At 47.6% G+C, this 24,326-nt stretch overlaps 1 protein-coding gene across 2 annotated transcripts in view; it reads left to right on the top strand.

Moving 5' to 3' along the window:
* The window catches only part of ERBB3 (erb-b2 receptor tyrosine kinase 3), a 241,740-nt gene that overhangs the window by 154,602 nt on the left and 62,812 nt on the right, over nucleotides 1–24,326 (top strand). For both annotated transcript variants that reach the window (XM_085600288.1, XM_085600289.1), the window contains exons 4-5: nucleotides 17,274–17,399; nucleotides 23,932–23,997. In XM_085600288.1, coding sequence (XP_085456414.1) covers nucleotides 17,274–17,399; nucleotides 23,932–23,997 — 192 coding nt within the window. The remainder of the gene's footprint in view (nucleotides 1–17,273; nucleotides 17,400–23,931; nucleotides 23,998–24,326) is intronic.

Below are 24,326 nucleotides of genomic sequence, written 5' to 3' on the forward strand. Positions count from 1 at the left end.
CTCCTGCTAGTCCAGTCCCTTGTTCTGGGCAGTCTTACACACAAATGCACTTCCAGTGTCCAACTATAGGCAGCCCATATGCCATCTGCTAACTACACAGGGCACGGACATATCGCGGGTGACATAACATTGCTTTGTCGTGACAGAAACTAGTGCCTACAATTTAATAGGCATGATCTAATTGTGCCACTGTGTAGTCTACTGTGTGAGTTCCCACCATAAATTGAGAATGTAAGTCAAACGTGCTGCTTTTGCTTATGCTTTTTTGGTTTTGCCTAAGTTAGATGCAGCGTGCTGGTGGAGAGTTCACCCTTTTGCAAACTCAATGCCAAAACCCCCAGGATTACCCTAATTGACTCCCTTCAACATTAGAAAATAGAGAAAGCACATGCCGCCTGATTCGAGTCTTATATTTTATGTTTTTAATTATTATTATTATTATTATTTAGGATTTTGTACAGCGCGTAGTCACCCAAGAGTATCCCAGCGCTAAACCTCGTAGTCCTGAGGATGAAAGTAAGGGGTCCAGTCGGTTTTAGTTATTTCATATAGCTCTGACATAACCCAGGCGGCTTTGAGAGAGCTTTAAAGCATAAGGGACTGCTTAAGACAAAGGTGTGTAGGTATAAAGCTCAAATCAATAGTGACCACTGTACATACACAAGTAGAGTGTATAACATTTGGGAAACAAAAACACATTTCACTGATTCACTTTGTGGGTTACATATTGTGGTGCAGCATCTAGACATAGAAGGTATGCACAAGTCAGATGTCAGTCAGTCGAGAATGCTTTATTCGACTAATTAATGTAATAAAAGTAACATACTATACAGCAATACATTTCATTGAAAAATAAAAAATAAAAATAAATAAGAATTTAAAAAAAGCCTTCTTAATATCGACCAGGAATCCAAGGCCTAAAATACACAAAAACTAAAACGTTGCATAAATGTAAAGTGCAAATAAGCAAATACAATCAAGTACAATAATCCCCACTTATGTTGTTCATAATATCAGCCTGAGAATTAAAATCTAGAATGCATACAATATAAATACAATATATAAAGTGCAAAGTGCAATAGTAGAGACAACTCGGTCAAGCACAATAGTCCCCTTTTATTTCCTCCCTGATATTAACCAAAGGACCGAAGGCCCAAAGCCATACAGTATGGAACCATTATATAAAGTGCAGAGTGTGAATAGGGCCGACACGATCCCTGCTTATGCCTCCCAGGGAGCCTGAGAAAGCAAACTTATAAAAGCATACTAATAGCTAAAAAAATCAATTTTTTCCTGCACCTAATGGCTCCTGTTAAAAAACTTGCAACCTCAAAACAAACAATGGAGGAAGGTAACATTTGAAGGTCCAGTAGGGCAGGCCTAACTTGGGCAAAATGACAGCCTCTGAGCAATGGTAATATACATTTCTTACGTAAAGTAACATAGTAATCACAAAAGAAGATAAAATGAAGGGTATCCTGTTTGGAGAAGTTGTCACAGGGACAAGGTTTTATATTACCAAGTTTAGAAAACCCTTGAGGGACCGATAAAAGCCAAGGGACCATTAGCAGACGAAATCTCGTTAATACAAAGCGGTGAAAGGGATTGCTGTCAATTTGTAGGTATGGTTGAACTTGGAGGTGTAAAGATAATGTAATATAACTTCTCACCGTTGGTTTTAGCAACTCCTTTTCTTCCCTTAATCCCTGGCACTTAAGCAAAAACTGTTATTTGATGTTTCTAATTTTGAGTTTGTCCAGATGTTTGGGGCTGAAGAATAGGGCAGGGCAACCTAGCCAATTTGTCAGATCCCTTAGGTACTTTAGCCAGGGAATGTGTTCGGCTCTGTCTAACGCTAGACATTCAGTAATTATTATTTGATTTAAATTTATTGTAGGACTTGCCCAGACTCTTAGCCAGCTCATTAAAGATGCTACTGCAATCTGATCTGATATATATCCCACCCCTAATTCTTTATGTATTATATAAGCAGGGGTGGAATGCGGGACTGCCAAAATTTTACGTAAGAACTTATCTTCGTCATACTAAATGTCTTTTCCTTCCTTATATCTCCAAATATCATTGCCGTTGGTTACCATTGGGATGCATTTTTCCTTATATATCTTCATCAATGCCAAGATAGGTTTTGACCCTAGTCTCTTAGCAAAGTTTAGTGTTGCCCCAGTTGATCTAGTAAGAGTATTTTGTTCGTGCATAATATGTGGGTGCCATGATGCACGATCATCAAAAAGTACCCCCAAGTAAGGGAAAGGTGGGACCTTTGTTAGTTCTACACCTTTACAATAAAATGTGATCTTTTTTTTGGGACTTACCAATGCCAATGGACATAGTGTGCGATTTCTTAAAATCTGTTGAGAGATCTAAGGAGTCCATAAAAGCTATAAAAGCATCTAATAATGATTGGAGGCCCACTGCCGTTCTAGCTAGTATGACTGCATCATCCATGTATAAAAGTGCGGGAATTTTTTTGTCATCAAACGTTGGAATATCTTTACAACTAGCTGTTAAAAATCTTCCAACTTATTTGTATATAATTTGAATAAGAGGGGTGCCAGGATACAACCTTGGCGTACCCCTCTTTTCACATCCCAAGCGGCTGTCAAATCCCCATTGCTGTTTTATCTAACAGCTGCTGTGTTATTCTCATGAATAGCATGTAAAAAATTCACGAGCTCAGGTTCGAGACCCATATTACTTAGAATTAACCACAGTTTTGATCTATTCACACAGTCAAAAGCTTGAGTCAAGTCCATGAATGCAAGATGTATTATGCCCTTTTTGGCAATGGTTTATTCCCTACCACTAAGTGTAAATTTAAACATTGGTCCAAGGTCCCTTTACCTGGCCTAAAACCAAATTGCAGGTCGGAGATAACATTTTGGTCATCCAGCCATGTCGTTAGGCGGTTGAGTACAGCTTTACCCATTATTTTAGCTGCGAAGTCTAGGAGTGAAATCGGCCTGTAACATGTGGGCTCATCTCTTACTCCCTTTTTGAAAATCGGGACGATGACTGCCCTCCCCCAGGACACTGGGTAGCTATATAAACTCATTTGTCAAAATACTAGCCCATACATTTGGGTCCGCTTTATATAAATCGGCGGGAACCCCGTCGGGGCCTGGGGCCTTACAGCCAGATGTGGTTACAATGGCTTCGTAGACCTCCGCTACGCTGAAGTGGAGTGGTGTACTAGTTTGTCCACCTTCACTATTATCTTTTAGTGGAGTGGTGTGGCTCACTGGTTAGAGGCAGCAGACCCGGAAGCAGAGGACGGCCTGGGACCAGGGTTCAGTTCCCGACGCGGCAGGGTCTTGGACCAGGGCCAGCGGACTCGATAATTCTCGCCTCGGTGCCTACTCTAATCCAGGGATCACACTCGGCAACTCTGGGCATTAGCTTGCCTCATCTCCACAACGGCCCCCCACATTCGCCAGAGATGCCTGGTTTCACCTTGGAGATACCCAGGAGGGACCATCTCACAGGGATAGCCAGGACGGGTTCCCCAGCTGTCTACAGCACTGGGACACTTCCGAGTAGCTGTGCGCTGAATAAAAATAACAAATAACATAACATTTCAGCCAGATTTACATCACTAAAAATGTTTCCAAAATGCGATACCCATTTGTCTGCTGGGATTAAGCAATCAGTATCAGAATTGGGAGTTTCGGAGAGGAAGGGACTATTAACTACCAACCAAAATTTGGAGCTATTTTTCAATACACTGGTCTGTTGTAGAGCATCCCATGCCTGCTGCCTTAACTCTTTCTTCCTGTTCTAGACTGTTATCTTATAGGCCTTTCTTTTATCCCTTACTTCTGCTTTATCTCTAGGGGTAGATTTTAGGGCCTGTACAAGCTCCTCATGGGTCGCTGAGCATGCTCCATTAAACCATCTTGCGGCCTTCGTACGTCTGGTACCACCGATAACTGTGAGATCAGATTGTATTTGTTTTGTTACTTTCCCAAAGGCTGTAAAATAGAGCGGTCCTGCATATCGGGGTCTAAACAGGACTCAATATCAGGGGCACAGGCTGTGTATAATTATTTTTAAAAGTTATCTGGGACTATAGTTTCTCACTTTAGCCTGCGGGCCTGATCTTTGGTACTAAGATTTGTGTTTGTCAAACAAGTAGAAGGTTCTACAATTTCAACAAAGGGGGTAGTATGGCAACAGTGAGTGGGTTATGGTCACTAAGACCTGACCAAGTAACCGTTAAATCCTCAATAAATAAAACTAATGGAGCAGACATTAAAATATAATCAATGATGCTAGATCTTCCATTCCCAACATACGTGGGTATCAGCGCCAAATTGTCTGTTTGTTGGAGGCAACATGAATTTTGATTTGAAGGAATACCTTCTAACAAAATACCTGAAAGAGTATGCTCAAAATGGTTTGATGAAGAGTGAAACTCCCCCTGGTCCTGGTTTATAAAACAATTTAAATGACATTGGTGAATATTAAAATCCCCTAGGATTATTACATCATAATAAGATTGTTTGGTCTTCTCATAACATTCCAAAACCTCCTTTAGATCTAGCGGATGTTCCAGCTCGTGCCTTCTACAAAAGGAATTGTAAAAATGTATCACTAACATAGAGGCACGTTTCTTAAAGGACAATTCAACAGCCAAAACATTTTGAGATTTACAATCAACCAGACGTGTCCTACAGGGGAGCTTTAGTGAAAACATTAGGAGTAGATCCCTTCTAGCTCTGCCCATATTTGATGAAATAGCACATTTATAAAACGAAATAAAACCACCTAAATAAAAACAATCATTAGCATCCCACATTTCCTGGAGGGCTAATATTATGCATCGGAAAAAAAAATTCCCAGAGAAGGTTACCTCTTTTAGAACTTATTCCCGCTATGTTCCAGGAAAGAACCTTTTCATGCGTAGTCATAGTGGGAATTGGAATAGGAAGGGTTCCCAGGGTTGTGGTGGGAAGGTCATCATGGTCCAGGACTGATGATAGGTGAGTGTCTTGGGTTTATGTTAACTGGAGGTGTACCCTGATTTATTTTATCTTCTAACACTAGTCAATCATTTTCATCCAGATTTTGGAGACTAGCTAAGGGTTGAAACCTGTTGGTAATATGTAAATTTTTATCTATATTAGTTTTGTAAACAGACCTGTCAGATTTCCGGGCTATCTGCCATTGCCATAGCGTAGGGCGACTGCGCTGGCTTGGGGGGTAGAAATGTTGTAGCAAGACTACTCTAATTAACCCCTTCAGTGCCACGCCCTTTCCCCCTCCTGTGCCGGGCGTTGCACTAGTGGGTGGGGTTCATGACGAGATAGTCTCGTCATGGGCACAGCGCAACCGTGCTCCATGACGAGACTATCTCGTCATGGGCACTGAAGAGGTTAAGGATTTTTAACTGCTCTGGTATGCCCTGCCTATTAACATTTTAGCTTTCTCTGGGTCCTGAAAATTAACAACTATGCAGTCTCCTGCACCAATCTTTTTAGTTTGATGACCTATCCACCCCACTCTTCTGGCCATGATAATGTCAGATGATATGCTCTGGCTATTAATGACATTTTTAGTGCGCCAATGAATCACTTTATGTACTAAATCCTGGGTGGATTCCTTCGTTTCTTGTAAGAGAGAAGGAGCCTCCACAGGGCCGGACTGGGAACCAAAACTGGCCCTGACAAAGTACTTTATGTTTTCTTACACACAAAAATAATGAAATGTAGGTTTCCGTTGGCTGTGAACAGCCCTCGGAGGTCAATGTCTTTAAGTAAAGTGGCTTATTTTCTGTCTGTCTGAAGAAAAGAAGCAAACAGCCACAGGCCTGATGTGTTAAAGGGGTTTTCCCATTTTGTGTCTATGGTGTAATGCATTGATACATGAGGGCCCACATGAAGAGAAAGAGGTTCCGGGTAACATTGTTACCTTGCTCTAGAGGAGTTTGCAGACAAGACAACCTAGGTTGGAACTGAAAGAAGGCACACAGTGCTCCGATTGGCCGTTGTGTTGAATCAAGCACTCAGAAGCTATCTAGAAGGGGGCTGCAGCCACACCTCCCAACTTCCATCCTCTTCCAGGGGGCACCCCTGCAGCAAAGAAAGGTAAATCATTCGAATGTGGCCAGGAGCCTACAAATGGCTCAAGAAACACCTGAAAGCCATAGGCTTTAATGGGTGCTGGACCATCATACGCTGTTGCTTGGAGGCCAGATAGAGGACAAGTACTTTCAGAGGGCGGGAGCACGCTGCAGCATATTACCAACAATCCTCCCAGTGTAATATGGTACATGCAGTTTACAAAAGCATTTGTACTGACAGATGTTAGGTTTACACCACCAAAGGTAAACTTAGCATGGTAGGGCATCTTTTGACATGCATTTCACCCTAGTTGGCATTCGCCAGAAGACAGCACTTTGAGTTTGGGGGTGTTTAACCTGCTGCGTTCAGGTTTCTTAAGTAAAAAACTGAAGCTCAACTACATCCCATGCCTCATCAACCATCAATACCTTACATGCAGGAACTAATAATCCTCAGTTTGAGAAAATTATCAAAGACTTGGCTATTTTAATGGCCCAATCACTATCTTATTCACGACTGGTGTTTTTTCACAGACTTCCTTCGTTTTTAGAGGTATTGTGCTTTCCAGTCAGAGCCATGAACCTATGTGAACTCGCCCATTTAAAGGAAACTAACAACTATAGCAAATCCCTTGAGGAGGAGCAACAATTTCAGTGGATGGGGTCACTCTGCTGGCATGTTAGCAAGCAGTTTACAAAAAGATCTGCACTCCGACCCCAGAAAATCTATGGGACACAGTATCGTGGACAGTAGCGGTTGGTAGGAAACGGTGGCAGGTGGTCGGTGGGGAGGTAGAAAATAAAAAATAAAGAAAACGTACTTGCTGGTCGTATCACCTGCCACCACCTCTCCTTCGCCTCTCTGTCGCAGTGAGCACCTGGGCTCCCCTAAGCCAATCACAATGCTGCAATGCACCGTTGTGATTGGTCTAAGTGCCGTGGTTTGGCGCTGAGATGGGGTCAGGGAGCCTGTGCATGTTTCCCACCAAGGCTGTAATGCAGCCTGGGTGGAGAACATGCAAAGTGCACATGACTGTTTGGCCGGGCCAAGACGGCCAGCCAAACATTCATGCGCTCGTAGAGTGTGCTTAACACTCCTCCCAATGGTCGCTGCTCTGGCCAACCCCACCCCTCCAAGCACCTACGAACGGGAAAATAAAATAATAAAAATGTATTGTTATTATCATTTTATTTTTCCTCTTCACTGTTGTTAAAGCAGTGGGGCGACGCTCCTCCACCACCCCTGATTGTAGATAAAATATATTTAAAAATACTGACGGGTAAGTGAGTCTAGATTTTATTTACCTATCTCCACACATATGTACCTACGTGGTGCATACATGTTTAAAGTACATAGTGGAGTCAGGAATAGTAAACCAATACTCCCCTGTATGTATGTAAATTTTGATATATTGCCCCTTTATATTCTATTCTTGATATTCTTGTACCACAATATTCAGGGGGTCGACATAACATTTTACAATCTTACAAAAATATTGGTACTAACAGTTCCTCGGATTTTGGCGTAACGTAAGGATATCGACATAGGATATCTTAGGAAGTGTTTCTTGCTAGCTGGCATTCACCAAAAGACAGCAAAACGTTTTGGGGGGAGCTTAACAAGCTGTTTTTAAAGTTTATTTGGTAGAGTACCCCCCACCCCCACCCCAGCTCCAGTCCACGCCAGTGAAAGGAAAGGACCCCATGCCTCAGAAAGAGGGGACTGTAAATATGCACATGGGGAGGGATCCTACAAAGGCCCTTTGAAGAACCATAAACATTTTTTTATAAGTCAGGTGCTCTGTACTTCACAATTTTGTGGTTTGTTGGATTTGTGATGTGATTGGAATTGCTCTCTTTCAGTGAGACTTTGGCATGTCAACTACAAAACATGTTGTTCTTACTCATTTCAAGTTTATCCACTTGAGAGCTTTCCTCTGCAAGAATGCAGTCAGGGTTGGACTTTCACACCTGTTTACTTTAGCAATCTTTTATCGCCTAGTTCTCTGTTTTGGAGCAGGGCAAAGGTTGGCCCTGGTGAGATTAGCTTTTGGGCCCCACCCATCTGATCCAGTTCCAAGAATTGGTTATTGTCTGTTTTATCGCCAGAGAGAGGCGATAGCGGCCCTGCATTCCGATTGGCCAACAAGATGTGACTCCTCGACAACACCTCATGCTCTCACGCAGTTCGAGTCAGAGACTCTGATTGATTGATTGATTGGCCAACCTCACTTTCTGATGCAGAGACATTGAGGAGAGGGTACAAGGCACGTTACCATGGGATTCCAGACATCTCCTGTGGAGGCCTTGGCTCTTGGGTTGAGAATAGTGGAGCCATACTTCTGGAATATATTTGTGAGCAAACTGCCTCACTCAGGGATTTCTTAGAGAGAAGCTTAACACATTCAAGCAGACTGTTTCACTTAGGGACTGAAAATTGTTCAGGTGCCCCACACAAGGATGCATCTTCACTTTACTTGTCGATCACACAACATTCCCATATGTCTTCCTGTCCACTTTTCCCTCACGCCCTAACAGTTTGTTTTTCAATTTCCTGTTATGGTTCAATCTGTCTCCTTGCCAAAGGGTTGTATGTTAACTCAGTATGACTCATAACAGGAGAGGGCGGATCACCAGTAACAAGGTGCAAACTGTCCTGTGTCAGGTTGGAGTAGTTCATCCAGTTGTCCTTTTTTACATTCTGGTAGCTGCTGTTTTTTTTCCTTTGTTTAAGGTCACGCTACAGATTATGTAGCTGTTTGTTGCAGACAGCATTGTAACCAGTACATCAACACATACTTAGATGTGGCTTTGAGGGCTACCCCCTGCTCATTATTGTATGCATGACTTTCTTGCTAGCTTACAATCCCTGCTTTTGGTTTTTTGGCTTCCCTCTCTATGCTTTTGTTTGTTGCTCCTTGCTTTTTGCTGCCACACCCCCACTATTCTAGCCCAGGTTGAGTACACCATTCCACTGCTGACAAAAGGGAACTATTTTTAGTTTTTCAAGTTTCACAGGCATTTCATTTTTTGCACTTATTGTTTGTCCTGCTCCGTCCTCTCTTTTACTTTCCCCTCTTACCATTTGCAAATTATCCTCAGATTTCTCCTTCACTGCCTCGGCATTGCTCATTCTCTTTCCCTCCCTCTGCCAGCATTGCTGCCGCTCAGTACCTCTTTCTCTGTTCTCCGTGTCTCTCTCCTTCCTCCCCATCTGCCTCCCTTCACCTCCTGAAATTCCCATACTTTTGCTCACCGCTGTAGATATTGACTTTGCCAATGCTTGTATAATTCTGTTGCAAGCATCGACACAGCCAGCATCGATGAGTGGCCACCTTGGAATGTTACTTTCTATATTGATGTGAAACAACATACAGCATCCCCTTCAATAGCACATACCCTCTTTCTCAATCCAAATAACTGACTAACATATCCACCACTCAAATTACTTTCATATTTCACTATACTAATTCACCACTAATCCTTTATGGGTTCCGGAGTTGCGTGCTACTTGCCGAAAAAGCACTTCGACGCCTCGTCGGGGGTAGTAAGCGCTATACAAATGCAATTACAATTACACCAGCAGCAGAGATAGAATGGTTGTGTCCCTTGACCATGATAGCTATCCACAGTCCAAACAACAGAAGCTCGACAGGAGGACTCAACAATACAAATCATATACAATGCACGTTGGTATATCATTCTTTACATTGAATATTTTTGACACGTTACCTTAATATGTATAAAGATGGAGGAAAGACTATGTGCTGTAACATTTCCTGTATTGAAAAAGACGAGTTTGAACAGATTGCGTCGACATTCTGTCAAGCCTTTAATTTAACGTTTTAACTGTACCTCATGGAGTGCAGTCGTTCCTTTTTGTGGTCAAAGGGCTGATTTGGAAGTGTAGCGGTTTTCACTGCTTGGCACCTGATTCTTGGCAAATTATGCAGCACATTTTGCCATAGTTTTACTGCATTATTTTCTCTGTTTAGGTTTGTTAACACTGCCTGAGCACAGCTTCCACCTCAGAAGGCAATTGAAAGGGGACCAGTCGACTTTTGCACAGGGGCTTCCACTGCGCGGCAACACATGCTGCCACATTTTTAGTAACTTTTGATCTGTTTGAGCTAGAAACCATTTTTTTATGGGCAAAATATTCAAACTATGCAGCATATCATCGATTATGTGGCATCTGCACGAAGTGCATAATTCTGCAGAAAACGACGCAGCGGAGGCGTGGCCTGCAGCCAACCGCGATGACCGCGGCTTAGAGGAGCTCCGAGAGCGGCGGAGGTTCCCTTAGGCATCCGGCAATCCATTCGACTAATTATCCTGCCCCAAAGACTTATATTACGTGTGGAGGGTGAGCAGAATCGATGGATCCAGCCCTGAGTCCGGGACGTGGATCGCAACACCGAGGAGACCACATGAGAGGGAGCGGCTTCGTTGCACGCCAGAAGCCGGGGACTGCGTTTCACCACCAACCCGAGTAACCGAGGTGAGGCCCGGCGGGTGACGAGTGGTGGGGGCCCGAAATTGGACGGAGAGCGGCAGCAGCGGCGGAAAGCGCCTGCTTACGCCCAACGCTAGCGGACCACAGATCTGCCCCTGGAGTGATCGAGGCAGCGGCGGAGAGCGGAGCTCCCATCGGGGTTTTCCCGCATCGGCACTCGGCGTGCCCCGGAGCGGTGAGACGAGGGGGCGGCCGAGTCACGCGGTGCAGTGAAACATGCTGCACAGAGCGGACGCGGGGCTTGGAGAGCCCTGAAGGTGAGAGTGACAGGAGATGCCCGGTTCCCCTGTGTCCGTTCCTAGATGCAGAGGCCCATCAAAGGCAAGCAAAGTTTAGAGCACAGAGCACCCTCCATGGAGACAGCGCTGGGAGGGCCTTGGATGTGCTGGAAGCCCCGTAGCTGATCTGGGGAGTGCCACTACCGGCTTGCAGTAAGTTGGTGGAAGATCAAGGAGAGCGGAGCCCTCAACCCCTAGCAGACACCGGCCCAGGTGGCGGCGGGTGCATGGGCCCCACGCGTGTTGCAACGCCCAGGGTCCCCAATATAGAGGTGCTGGGTCCACTGTAGGGCAGGAACTGCTTCTCAAGGCATGCAGTAAACAATGGTGGCCTCAGACCCCACAAGCCACTTACTGTCAGACAGATGGGAAAACCGACAGGCCGCGCTTGGCAGCAGGTCCAGCGGCAGGCGGCGGGGATTACCAGTCAGAGCTGAGTTGTCCAGAAGAAGATGGGGGCAAGGGCCCATGCACGACTTCGCAGCAAAAAAATCGACAAATACGTGTTTGCGAAAGACTCTCCAGCCCTGCCAGAACACAAAGGGGTGTCGGACAAGGCCCCAGACTCGGAGGGAGCGACCAAAGTAACATTAGAGGATATCATGTCAACTCTCACCAACGTGCAATCTACGGTGGGTTCAATCTCCACGGATGTCTCCTTCCTGCGAGCTGATTTTCAAAAGATGACCGCCAGGGTGACAGAAGTAGAACAGGTGCAAAGTTCCTCTCTAAAGACACCGTCTCATTGCTCCACAAGGTCGTTTGGAGGCCGAGAATAGACTCATGGCGGCAAAGTTGGACGATCAGGAGGGGCGCTCCCGGCGAAATAACGTTCGAATTACCGGTATTCCCGAAAGCGAGGGGAGCCCAGCCATGGACCTCTATGTAGAAGATCTCATAAAAACCAAACTCCAGCCCCGGGGGCTCTCCACCTTCTTTTCCGTGGAAAGAGCGCACAGAGTACCGGGGGTAAGCCCAAGCCTGGGGCTCCCCCAGACCAATATTGGCCTGCATCTTTAACTTCCGAGACCGGGATGTTATCTTACAAACAGCGAGGGTGGCGCCACTGTTGCGCATCCAGAACTCAGTGATATCCTTCTTCCCGGACTATACGGTGGAGGTTGCCAAACGTTGCAGAAGCTTCCTGGAGGTGAAAAAAGAACTTCGGCGCAAGGAACTACCGTACTCGATGTTGTTTCCGGCGAAACTGCGGGTGGTGGCGGATGGAAAGACGTGGTTCTTTGAAACACCAGAGGAGGCCCTCGACTGGCTTGAGGGATGGCGACGGGTGTAGGGAACTGGACGGTCAAGGAGACAACAACGACAAGGCAGAGAAGAAGAGGACCCCAGGTAATCCGGACAGGAGCAAGAGAAGCAATATCAACAGAGTACTGACAATGGGGAGTGATGTGCCTGGAAATTGCAGTAAACCTCGAGACGTGGGTGTGAGCTGGGCCCTCCGCGAGGTGAATTTTTTTTTGAGTGATGGGTTTTCGGCCATTCTGATCCTCCCCTTCCATGTGATGCTCTCAACAGATAAGGGCAGCAGGATCTATCAGGGAGATGTACAGCTCCAATGGTTGCAAGACTGTCTTTGAGGTTGGGGAGATCTGCGACGGCTCTCGGACATCTTCCCCCCTACACGCAAGTACTGTTCTATGGGATTGAAGCACTCTGCTATGTTGGGGTGGCGGGTAGTTGGGGATCCATCTGGCAGGGGAGCAGGGAGGGGGGTGGTTGAGTGGGGTTGTTTTTTATCTTTGGTTTGTCAGGTTTTGTGTTCATCATTGTATATCAGTCACCTTGAGTTAAAAATGAGAGTACACTCACGCGGGACAGGTTCGTCTCCGAGACATGCGAGGGATATGTTAGACACACCACGGGAATGGACCACGACATATGTTTGCTCCCACACACACCGCAAGCACTACCATGACAGCTGCGCGTTTGCAACTAGATGATTGCCACGCCCCGGGCGCCCCCTTGGCCGTGATACCGTGGAATGTGAACAGCCTGGGAAATAAGATTAAGAGGGGGTTGGTGCTACAACACCTTAAGAGACACGCTCCGTCAGTGGCTCTCGTACAGGAGACCCATTTAGTAGGCACGGCCGTCAAGGTGCTTGATAGGTGGGGTTTTAAAATGATAGCGCACTCGGAGTTCACTTCTGGCTCCAGGGGGGTTGGAATCCTCCTCCGCAAGAGTTGTCCCTTAGTGGTGACCGGGATGTGGACAGACGACCAAGGACGTTTTGCAGCGATCTCCGGGCAGTGGGAAGGGTGCAATTTCAATTTTGTCACGGTATACATCCCCCCGGCGTTGCACTCGCTTGCTTTTCCGGCCTTAGGGAGTTTCTTGTTGGGCTTACCCCCCGGAGAACAGATAATAGGGGGTGACTCCAACACCACATTAGACGGTGAGTGGGATAGGCATCCCCCCGAGAGGACAGGGTACAGTTTTGTCACCCCTACGAGACTTTACAGACGCACTGGGGCTGCGTGATATTTGGTGCATGCGAAACCCCACAGAACGCCAGTAAACACATCACTCTGGCGCGCACAACCGTCTCTCACGTATAGATTACTTCCTCACTTCCCCTACATGTACTGATAAAATACAGGAGATCAAACACCTTCCCACGGGTATATCTGATCACTCGCCAATGTTATTAACTTACTCCTCATGCCTCTTAGGTAGGAGACGTACTTTCCTTATACATCCCGGGTACATGAATGTCCCTGGCGTGCGAAAGACCCTGCATAAAACTTTGGAGCATTACTTTCAAGAAAATATACAGTCGGTGTCTTCACCCATTGTCCTCTGGGAGGCCTATAAAACGGTGCTGTGTGGACAAGCCATTGCAGTGATTACGGCCCACAAACGTGACATGGCACGCCAGGTATCGGAGCTAGAGAAAGCAGTTGCCCAGGCAGAAGGAGTGCATGCCAGGGACCCCACCGACATAAACACCCACACACTTAGCCTTGCTAAACAAGCCTACAGAGACCATCTATGGGAGGCGACCGGGGCACGCCTCACGAAAACACAGCATACGGTATACGAGGTGGGGGATAAAGCGGGAAAATTGCTAGCATGGCTAGAAAAAAAAGAGAGAGCCAGCCGCTGGGTGGCGTGGCTGAGTTTGCCCAAAGGGGAGGTTGTGACAAACCCTAACGACATAGTGATGGCCTTTGCGAATCACTATGAAAAAGTGTACACCTCTGTTGCAACGACTACTATCGAGGAAAACTTAGCGTTCCTAAATGACATACAACTTCCAAGATTGACTCCGGATGACGCATTATCACTGGAGGCTGACCTCACAGTAGAGGAGGTTGCTTTGGCCGTTAAAGGCCTCCAGTTGGGGAAAGCATTGGGGCCGAACGGGATTCCAGTGGAATTGTTCAAGAGGGAGACAGATACGTTGGTTCCGCACTTACTGAAAATGTAGGAAGCCAGTCTGAAAGAGGGTATACTTCCCCGTGACCAAAGGGTCGCGACATTGGTAGCAATACTAAAACCGGGGAAACCCCCTCAAGAGTGTGCCTCTTACCGGCCAATTTTGCTCCTCAATGTGGAAGCCAAAATATTGGCGAAGGTACTAGCGACCCGTATACAGCCTCACTTGCGGACACTCCTTCACCCAGACCAATCAGGCTTTATGCCTGAGCGGAACACGGCAATGAATCTCAGACGATTGCACGGCATACTAGCTAGTGGGCCGTACATTCACGAGGACACAGTCATTCTCTCGCTAGATGCAAGTATGGCTTTTGACCGGGTGGAGTGTCCCTTTCTCTTTGCAGTGCTCGCGCGTTTTGGTTTCGGGCCCAGATTCTGTGCATGGGTGCAGCTGCTCTATACAGGACCTCTGGCGCAGGTGGCGATGAACGGGTGACTGTCTGGGGACTTTGCGCTGGGACGGGGGACTAGACAAGGGTGCCCTCTCTCCCCACTGCTATTCGCCCTGGTGCTGGAACCTCTGGCGGCATGGATAAGGAAGGACCCAGTGATAACAGGACTAAAGTGGACGGAGGGCTAGGACGACCGTATCTCGCTATACGCGGACGACATATTGGTATACCTGACGCGACCGGAACGGTCTATAGGTAGCCTACTTGACATTTGCGAGTCCTACTGCAGGGTCTCCGGTTACTCGATCAACTGGGCGAAATCAGTGCTCTATGTTTTACATGGGCCCACACCACGGTTGCCCAGAGGAGTGACGATATCAGTGGCGGAGGATGGTGTTAAATATCTCGGTATTAACATTACGCCTAATCCGGTAAAATTCATTGAACGCAACCTGCTTCCGCCCCTGAGGAGACTACGGAGTGATGTCAAGCATTGGCACTCCCTCCCACTCACGCTACTGGGGAGAGCAGCTTTGTTCAAAATGATGGCTCTCCCTCGGTTTTTATATGCACTGCAAAACACGCCCATATCGGTCCCAGACTCTTACTTCCAGTCAGTTGAGGCAGAGGTGGGCTATCTCCTGTGAAGGAGTAAGCCGCACCGCATAGCTCTCTGTAAGCTTGTGCGGAGTTGGTATGATGGTGGAATTGCCCTGCCCAACATACGTCTATACTATTGGGCCTCCCAGCTCACTATAATTAATCAGTGGCTTCACGCACCGCAAGACGACCAGGCTTTGCGGATGGACAGGCATATGCTGGGGTCGAAGGGAGTTCTCAGCGCCTTGTACGATAAATCCTGGAAAAATAAGATAACAGGCCCAACAGTGCACACCGTACAGATATGGTACACGGCGCAGCGAAAGCTGAGTTGGGAGGGAGTAATCACTCAACAGACGCCGCTGTGGGTCTCCACCAAGATAGGTATGCTACACATAAGTAAAGGATTTGCGGGGTGGGACCTCATTGGCATCTCCAGGGTCGGAAACCTCTATAAGCGGGGTGGGGTGATCCCGTTCGAGCAGTTGCAGACGGAGTATCAGATGGAACAGACGGAGCAGTTCAGATTTCTGCAAATACAGCACGCACCTAGGAAGGCTATACCTAAGGGGACCGTCCTACCCGAATCCTCCCCGCTTGAGGATCGATTGCTCATGGACCATCTAGCCAAAAAAGCTATATCGCTGACATATCGCAAACTGGTAAACCACCAGAAAGATCCCACAGGGATCCTTAAAAGAAAGTGGGAGGCTGAGGTGGGGGAAATGGACGAACAAGAATGGCAGGAGGCGCTGGCGTCCCCGCGGGAGGTGGCGACCCCATCGAAAATAAAACTGGTGCAACTTAAAATACTTCACCGGATATACTACACTAGATCCACACTTCACAAAATAGGGAGGGCGGATACTCCACTCTGCTTGCGGGGATGTGGCCTCCAGGGCTCCTTCTACCATACCATATGGGACTGCCCTGGCATCACTGTATATTGGAGGGAGGTCATGGCAACGATCTCCCGGGTTACCGGCCACGATGTCCCCCCGGAGCCATGGATGTGTTTGCTGAATGTGTGGGACGCTACAGATCTTAACCACACCGAACAAACCTGGGTAGCCATGGGACTAGCGTTGGCGAAGAGGAATATTGCACAACACTGGGGGGCGCAGTCAATCCCCTCCCACTTGCGGTGGTGCCGAGACCTGTACGGTGCGATGATTGCGGAAAGTGCGGTTTGTATCAACAGGGGTTGCCCCCGGAAATGGCAGCGGGTTTGGGGAAAATGGAACATGTTTAGGGGCAATATATGTGAACCCCCTCTAGCGGACTTGGATTCGGACTTGAGCGAATAGAACATTGGCAACATAACGCTATATGGGGCAATGGCACCAGGGGATGGTGGCGACTCTCTGGTGTATAATGAGGGGTGTGGGAATGTTAGATCTAAATACAGAACTGTACTATCAATGGTGTTGTAAGATGAGCTATGGTGTTACAATTGTATCTGCAAGAGTGATACTTGTATCGACATGAGGTGTACAATTAACATTAATAAAAAAAATTCAAAAAAAAGAAAACGCCGCAGCATCAATTAACTCCAGTGGCCCTGTGTCTTTGGGTATTAAACTGCTGCTAATGAGGTGAAACCTTTGCCCCGACAGTGTTAACGTGTAAATATGATAAAATAATGAAGTAATACTATCATAAAATGTGCTGTCTTATACCACATAACTTGCCTTTTCTTGCTAGGTCATTTTGTTAATCTTGCTGCTTAAACTGTTCTACCCCTGAGGCACAATTACAGTGGCCCTGCCAATCATGAGAGCTGACAGTACTGTCATCCCTCAGGGGGAGACAGTACTGCTGAATAATGTTGGGGATCTCGGGGTTTCTCTGGCCTGCTTGCCACCTCGGATGAAGTGAGGGGAACCCTGAGAGGGTCTCTCACCAGGCTGCCAATGGATGACCCTCATTCACTGTTTGTCTCACAGAGATCCTCACTGGCGGCGTCAGCATCAAGAAGAATGCAATGCTGTGTCACGTGGACTCCGTGGACTGGAAGGACATCGTCCGCGACGAGAAGGCGGAGGTCTTAATCATAGAAAACGGGAAGAACTGTGAGTACCTGTGGTGACCACATGCCTAACGGCCAGAACTCTGTTCGAATCACAGCTTTTAATTCACTTTCCAGGCGCCCCTCTTCCTGCAGCCTCTTTACAAAGAGGGACTGTACAGTCCCCTACCTGCATTTTGTATGTCCTCATTTCCCCATATCACCCTGGAGTGCCTAAAAAGTGACATTTAGCACTAAAGGTGTCAGCACACTTGCATGTGTGTGCTGCGCACCACACATTATTATTTGCAGTTTTATATAACGCGAACTCAGTCCAAGGGCATGAGTGCGTATTTTATAAGAACCACACGTTTTAGTTGAGAGCCAGACGTTACAACAGTTTTTTAGGCACGGCTAGGTTAAAATATTTGCGCAGAATCAAAGAAGGTTGAGTTGAGGCCGGATTCGAACTTCTAGCCTTTAGGACTAGTCTCCTCCCCGCAAGACATGCCACACACACACAAACGTAAGATGTAGATCACCTGGCCCCTCGTGGCCGCGTAGTAACGCAAGTACGCACCGGCGTGGCTGCGCCGGCCGAGAGCGGAAATAAACTGGTGCACGATCGCAGAGGTCTTCCGTCGAGAGTATACCACAGTGTGAGCTTCTTGGTCTCACAGATGAAGCGGTTACTTGTGAGGCCTCCCGCATATGCCTGTCGGGGTGTAAGGCCTTTGACACACCATGGGGCGACACCCCGACCCACTACCTGCCCTGGTCAGGGGTCGTATCATACACCATACTCACAGGCACTCATCCACGTGCACACCACGCCTGATATTACAGGCATGTACACTTGCGCACAATGAGGGAACTGCGCAGAGCGGTAGTACACGTATACTTGCACACCACATATCACATTCAGAATTCACCCACTCTCAAAACGTTGGATTTTCGGAATATTGTGTCCAATGAGAGAAATGTGAGGTGCAGCGGTGTGACATAGCGATGAGGTGTGTTTCAAAGAAAGGAACAGACCCACAACCCCCCCCCCCCCAGCTGCGAAACTGATAGAAGGAACGCAGACACCAGACCTGCCGCCGACCGCGGCCCCCGCAGGGGGCCACTACAGCGGTCGGCAATCTAGTGCCGTCGGGGCACCGGTCACCCCTCCCCGCCCCCTGGTGGCCAGGTCAAAGCATGACAGCTCGGGGGATGCCCTAGCCATCTCAGATGTGTCCGTCACTGACTCCTTGTCCATCCGCCTACGGAGGTCAAAGACCGATCAGGCGGGGCGGGGGATTGACGTGGTTCTCCGGCCCCTCGGCGACCCTAGGTTTTGCCCAGTCCACTGGGTGAAGGTGTTTCTGGGGTGCCGCCCCCCCGCCCCGGGGTACTTACTGGTAAACAGGGACCAGGCTCCGGTGACCAGATACCAGTTAGAGCGTATGATCAGGGCCAGCTTGTCCAGGGCGGGGCTGGACCAACCGGAGAAGAGGTACTCCAGCCACTCTTTTAGGATTGGCGCGGCCACAGCGGCCCACCTAGCTGGTCTGGCGCCCGCCAAGGTGAAAAAAGTGGGGCGGTGGGAGTCGGACTGTTACAAACGTTATGTTCGCCCCTGACAGAGTGGCCCCCCCCTCCCTCCTTTGTGCTTTTGCCGTGATTTGTAGTGAATTTGTACTAGGTAGATAATCTACTGTTGATTAAATAACCATGAGTGTACACCATGTCTCTTGTTTTACTAGGGCGATTGATGTGGGTGATCGGGCATTCATTTATCGCCAGGGCAGCTCAATGGGCGTCGCACAGAAATTGGATGCGGCACTTCCCACAGACACAGGTGGAGTGGATGGGTTTCCCTGGCATGAGATGGTTTGAGCTCAGGAACAAGCTGGAGCAGAGGCTGATCTCGCAAGGCTCCACCCTCCCCCACACTTTGGTGATTCACCTGGGGGGGAAAGACCTCATCACCCTAGGAAGGAGACTGCTGCTGCTAGCCATGAAGAGAGACCTGGGGGAGATTTGCAAGCGCTTAGGCCAGTGCGAGGTCGTCTGGTCAGAGATTATCCCACGTAGGTCTTGGCGGGGGGCCAAATCAGCAGAGGCAGTGGAGCAGTCTAGGAGACGTATCAACGGGGCTATGCAGAAGTTTACGGAGCGAAGGGGCTTAGGTTTTATACGCCATGAGATGATCAGGGGGAGCGTGAAGGGATATTTCGATTTGGATGGGGTGCACCTGTCCCAGGTGGGCATGGACTTCTTTCTCTTAGACTTAAGCGAGGTGTTAGAGATGAGAGGGTGCAGGTAAGAGCAAGATGTGGTGGGGGGCCCTGGCTGCGACGGTGAGCCACCTCCAGGGCTGTGGCGGAGTTACAGGGCGATCTGGAAGCAGGCCGGTACAAAGGGTACCTCTGCGCGGCACCATAGGGGGTGCCTGAGCCAAAACCGAGGAGCCTCAGGGGAGGGTCCCGGAAGCCGTGTCGGCGCCCCCACTAGTCCTGCGGGCGGTTGTGGGCCTGAACAGCCGGGGGGTTTGCTATGCGACGCTCCGCCCCGAGAGGGGAGCGTGAGTAGAAGTTACCAACGGCACGTGATCTTAGAAAGAATCACCTGGATGGCAGCAACGGCGGGTTTCGCTCCCGCGCTGCCCGGCTCATAAGGCAGGCAGGCGGCCCAGTTGGTTGCCTGCCCTTGGATCGCCCGTAAGATAACCCACCCATTACATATCTGGATTATGTAATAAACCTGCAGCAATTTTACTCAACGCAACAGTCTGTGTGTGTGTTATTTGGGTATGCATTTTGGGGGAGGGGGGACAGAGGGGTGCCCCTGGCGGTACTATGCCGCCGACCGCAGCCCCCGCAGGGGGCCACTACAGCGGTCGGCGCCCTAGTGCCGTCGGGGCACCGGTCACCCCTCCCCGCCCCCTCCCTAGGGGAGGGGGCGGGGACACCGACCGGTGTCCCTCTCTCCTTGTGCCGGCCGGATGTGACGCCCAAGCGCGTCATTTCCGGGCCCCTGTGGGGAAGGGGAGGCTATTTAGCCTTCCCCCACCCTCCTGGCGACCTCTTTGTCGCCCACCACGCCGTATCCCTCCCTACCGCTTACCCGGCGCAGGGGTGGGGTGGGGGGGTTTCTGAGCATTGTAATGTTTCTTTTTTCGTTGCAGGCGGAGTTACAGGGCGGGCGATCTGGAAGCAGGCCGGTACAAAGAGTACCTCTGCGCGGCACCATAGGGGGTGCCTGAGCCAAAACCGAGGAGCCTCAGGGGAGGGTCCCGGAAGCCATGTCAGCGCCCCCACTAGTCCTGCGGGCGGTTGTGGGCCTGACCAACCGGGGGATTTGCTATGCGACGCTCCGCCCCGAGAGGGGGGGCGTGAGTAGAAGTTACCAACGGCACGTGATCTTAGAAAGAATCACCTGGATGGCAGCAACGGCGGGTTTCGCTCCCGCGCTGCCCGGCTCATCAGGCGGGCAGGCGGCCCAGTTGGTTGCCTGCCCTTGAATCGCCCGTAAGATAACCCACCCATTACATATCTGGATTATGTAATAAACCTGTAGCAATTTTACCCAACGCAACAATCTGTGTGTGTGTTATTGGGTATGCATTTTGGGGGAGGGGAGACAGAGGGGTGCCCCTGGCGGTACTATGCCTGTAGCTGCCATGAAGCAGTCTCTATCGCACAGCTTCTGGACCACTCGTACAAAGCTTAGGGGGTGGGTGCAAACCAACACAATCAGGTTAGGTTGAGAGGCTGCTCCTGGCCTTCAGCCTTTTTACAAGTCCTTGCCACCCTCGTCTTACTCCTTCGATACCACCACCAGACCTGCCAACGTATCAATATATTTCACCGTATAAGGAAGGGTCGGGTCCTTGGAGGGACGGGGCCCTGTTCAAAGAGCTACCTAAGAGACACTTTGCCTTCTATCAATCCCTCCACCCCCTCCGAAAAAAACGAGCATTTGCAATGCGATAGGTCTCGCATTTACGAGAGTTTGAGCATTGTAAATGACAATAGCTTAAATTCTTGCAAATGAGAAACCTATTGCATTGCAAATATTTTTTGTAGTTAACAAGCGCCCGTGCCGCGCTTTCACGCTAATAGAGCAAAACCAAAGGAAATGATGGACGGAGTGTTGAACAATGCAAGCACTCACCCCCAGTCAACTGATCTGGGTTTAATCCACCACCGTTCTTTAGCCCACTCTGCCACCCCAGTTCAGACATGGCCATATGCAAATCAGTCTGACCCTGTGCCTCATGGGAACAGTCCAGCCCGAACTGCCAAGCCATGTCTTCCCTGGACCGGAAACAAGCTTCCTAGGACCGGTTTCTGGCATTTCAGCCGTCTTCAGCCAGGCTTGCTTGAATCCAGTGGCAAAGTGAGCAAGGGACGCTAATAGAGGCCACCACCCCCTTCTTTACACGAGCCGTGTCTAAAAAAGGGGCGTGGACGCCATTATTAGGAGTCAAGTTGACAAACAAGTGCATTTTTTGTAAAAGCGCCCCATGCGGTGGTTTCACTTTAAAGGCGGCCGCGACCCTTTCTTTAAACGTGGCTCGTCTAAAGAAAGGGGTGCAGTCTCTATTAACGTGCATCATGGGGCACTTGTAAACAACAACAACAAAAAATTGACTAGTAAAAAACACATGCAGTCGCGTTTAGTGCCGCAAATAAGCCAAAGGCGCGCCCGCCACTGAGGCGTGCTGTGCTATAAAAAAATTAAAATAAAGCATTAGGAGAGAGCTGTCTTGCCAGGTGAAAACAATTTAAGGAAATAGTGCCCAGAGGCTGTATTTAAAGCCTACCCAGTAACAACACTTGTAACAGGGCCAGTCCTTACAGGAGGTTACAAGATGAGACAAGGTGGAACTAAGGCGGGACTACTAAGCCTATTGACCATTGAAAAGCTACAGTTTACAAAGGACAATGACACAAGCCAATGAAAAATTTGGGTGGAGAGTAGACAGCGCTTCAAGTCCCTACCTAAATACAACATGCCTCACAGAGCAGCCCCTGAGGGAGTTGCCAATATCCTGGGGTGTTTTTACACCCCTTAAAGGACATTGGTTGCTTACAGTCTCCAAGGACAAGCTGGAAAGCCACTTTGTGCAGTGATTTAGAGCTTGTCTTCCCTGCCTCTGAGTGATTTGGGCTCCTCACCTGGTGACCGTGTGAAAGGAGCGAGACTTGTGTAACATACTGTGGCATGGCATGAGTTGGCAGGTCAAACCACAACTCTCATGCCTCCTCCTGTGCCCTTCCTGTCAGGTTCTGTGCTGCAGCAGTTGAGACTTTGCACAGTGTCATCCCTAAGTTTGTGGGTGGTCTTTACGCAAACACCTCAGTATGCGAGGACTGCCATTCAAATTAATTTGTTATCCAATCATCCTCCCTGCTGGGGTTTCCTGATGCCATATTTGCAGGGATTCATCACTTTCACCTTATCAAAGTTTTATTGAAGAAAGATAAATTAGTACAAAATATATAACTAATTACGTTGTGTTTTTTTTTTTAAATAGATTTTATTCGTCAACAAACACATAAAGTGCAGGCCCCTGAAGTCCCAGAGGTACCTGCCAAAGCATTGCAACCATGATATGATTGACCTTTTACATTAGTAGAATACTTAAAGATGCACTACATTTGAAAAACAAACCCCCGACCCCCCCCCCCCTCCAACTCCCGGAAACTAATTATGTTTTAATGTTTGAAAAAATGAAAACGAATACATATTTATTATTAATCAGATGTTTGAAACTTTTTTTGAATTTATAAAATCAATGTAACATTATTTTTTAATTAAAACGTAATAAAATTACATTTATTTAATGCAATACATCACTTTTTTAATAATGATTATCGCATCGTAAAAAATATTTTTTGATTTTATTTGGGAATTTATTTTTACCATCAGCAATATCATTTTAATATAATATCATTAAATTAATTACAGATTTACCTCAAAATTAAGTTAATAACGCTGTAGCATTCTTTTATTTTGTTCTACATTTAAAATAAATATATAAAATTATTTTGCATTAACATTAGGAGCCATTGTTAATGTAGATGATATATAAAACGTGTATTGATTTAATTCATCAAGAAGAAATTATTTGAAGAGAGGGTAAGTAAATGTACTCTACTCAGAATTTATTGTGTATCTTTTCCTTTATACCATTATTTACTATATAAAATTAACATTTAACATAAACATGTTTTACCACAGTATTATAAAGTTTAATTAATGAGTTTTCATTTTCCCTTAACTTTTTCATAGGGAGATCTCCACCCCTACTTTAACAATTGCAAATCATTTGATTTTATTTAACATTATTTCCTATGAGGTTTTATTTTAAGTCCCTACATCCATTATTTTCTGTTGGAGTATGTTTCAGTGCCAGTGGCTGGCCATGTGTGGTGCTGGACTTACTCTGGTTCTGAGCTGGAGTAATTTATTGGTGTACAGTGTGATCTGTTTTACTGATTATTGGTGTCATTTACGTAATAAAAGGCCCATATCTTTCTGCTTTTTTTTATTGCAACGCATGACCTTATTTCTTGGTAACATGTACACTTCCTGTTCACCAGGTTCTACATGTCACCCAACGTGTACAAAGGGATGCTGGGGGCCTGGAGAGGACAATTGTCAGAAACGTGAGTAGCCTACCCTCCATTAATCCTTGCATTTGATGCTTTTGTAATTATCTTTGTGCTGACAGCCCAGGGCCTGTTGACCTCCTTGTTAACTTCATGTCCAATGGCCTTTCCAGCTTTCATCCCTTGCCATTTTACTGCCCCCAGGTTAAGATTGCCGGCGTCAGCTCAAGCCACACACTGCAGCCCTCAGCAGGGCACATGCTCTTTGACCCACACAGAGGCTAATGCAGACCTGGTCAAACCACAGTTCCCTGAGAGAGGTGATCTTTCTGTCTAAGAGATCACATAACTCCTGAACTGTTCAGATCAAATCTGTACATAAGGCC

This window comes from Triturus cristatus, chromosome 4_2 (genome assembly GCF_964204655.1).
Source record: "Triturus cristatus chromosome 4_2, aTriCri1.1, whole genome shotgun sequence".
Taxonomy (NCBI): Eukaryota; Metazoa; Chordata; class Amphibia; order Caudata; family Salamandridae; genus Triturus; species Triturus cristatus.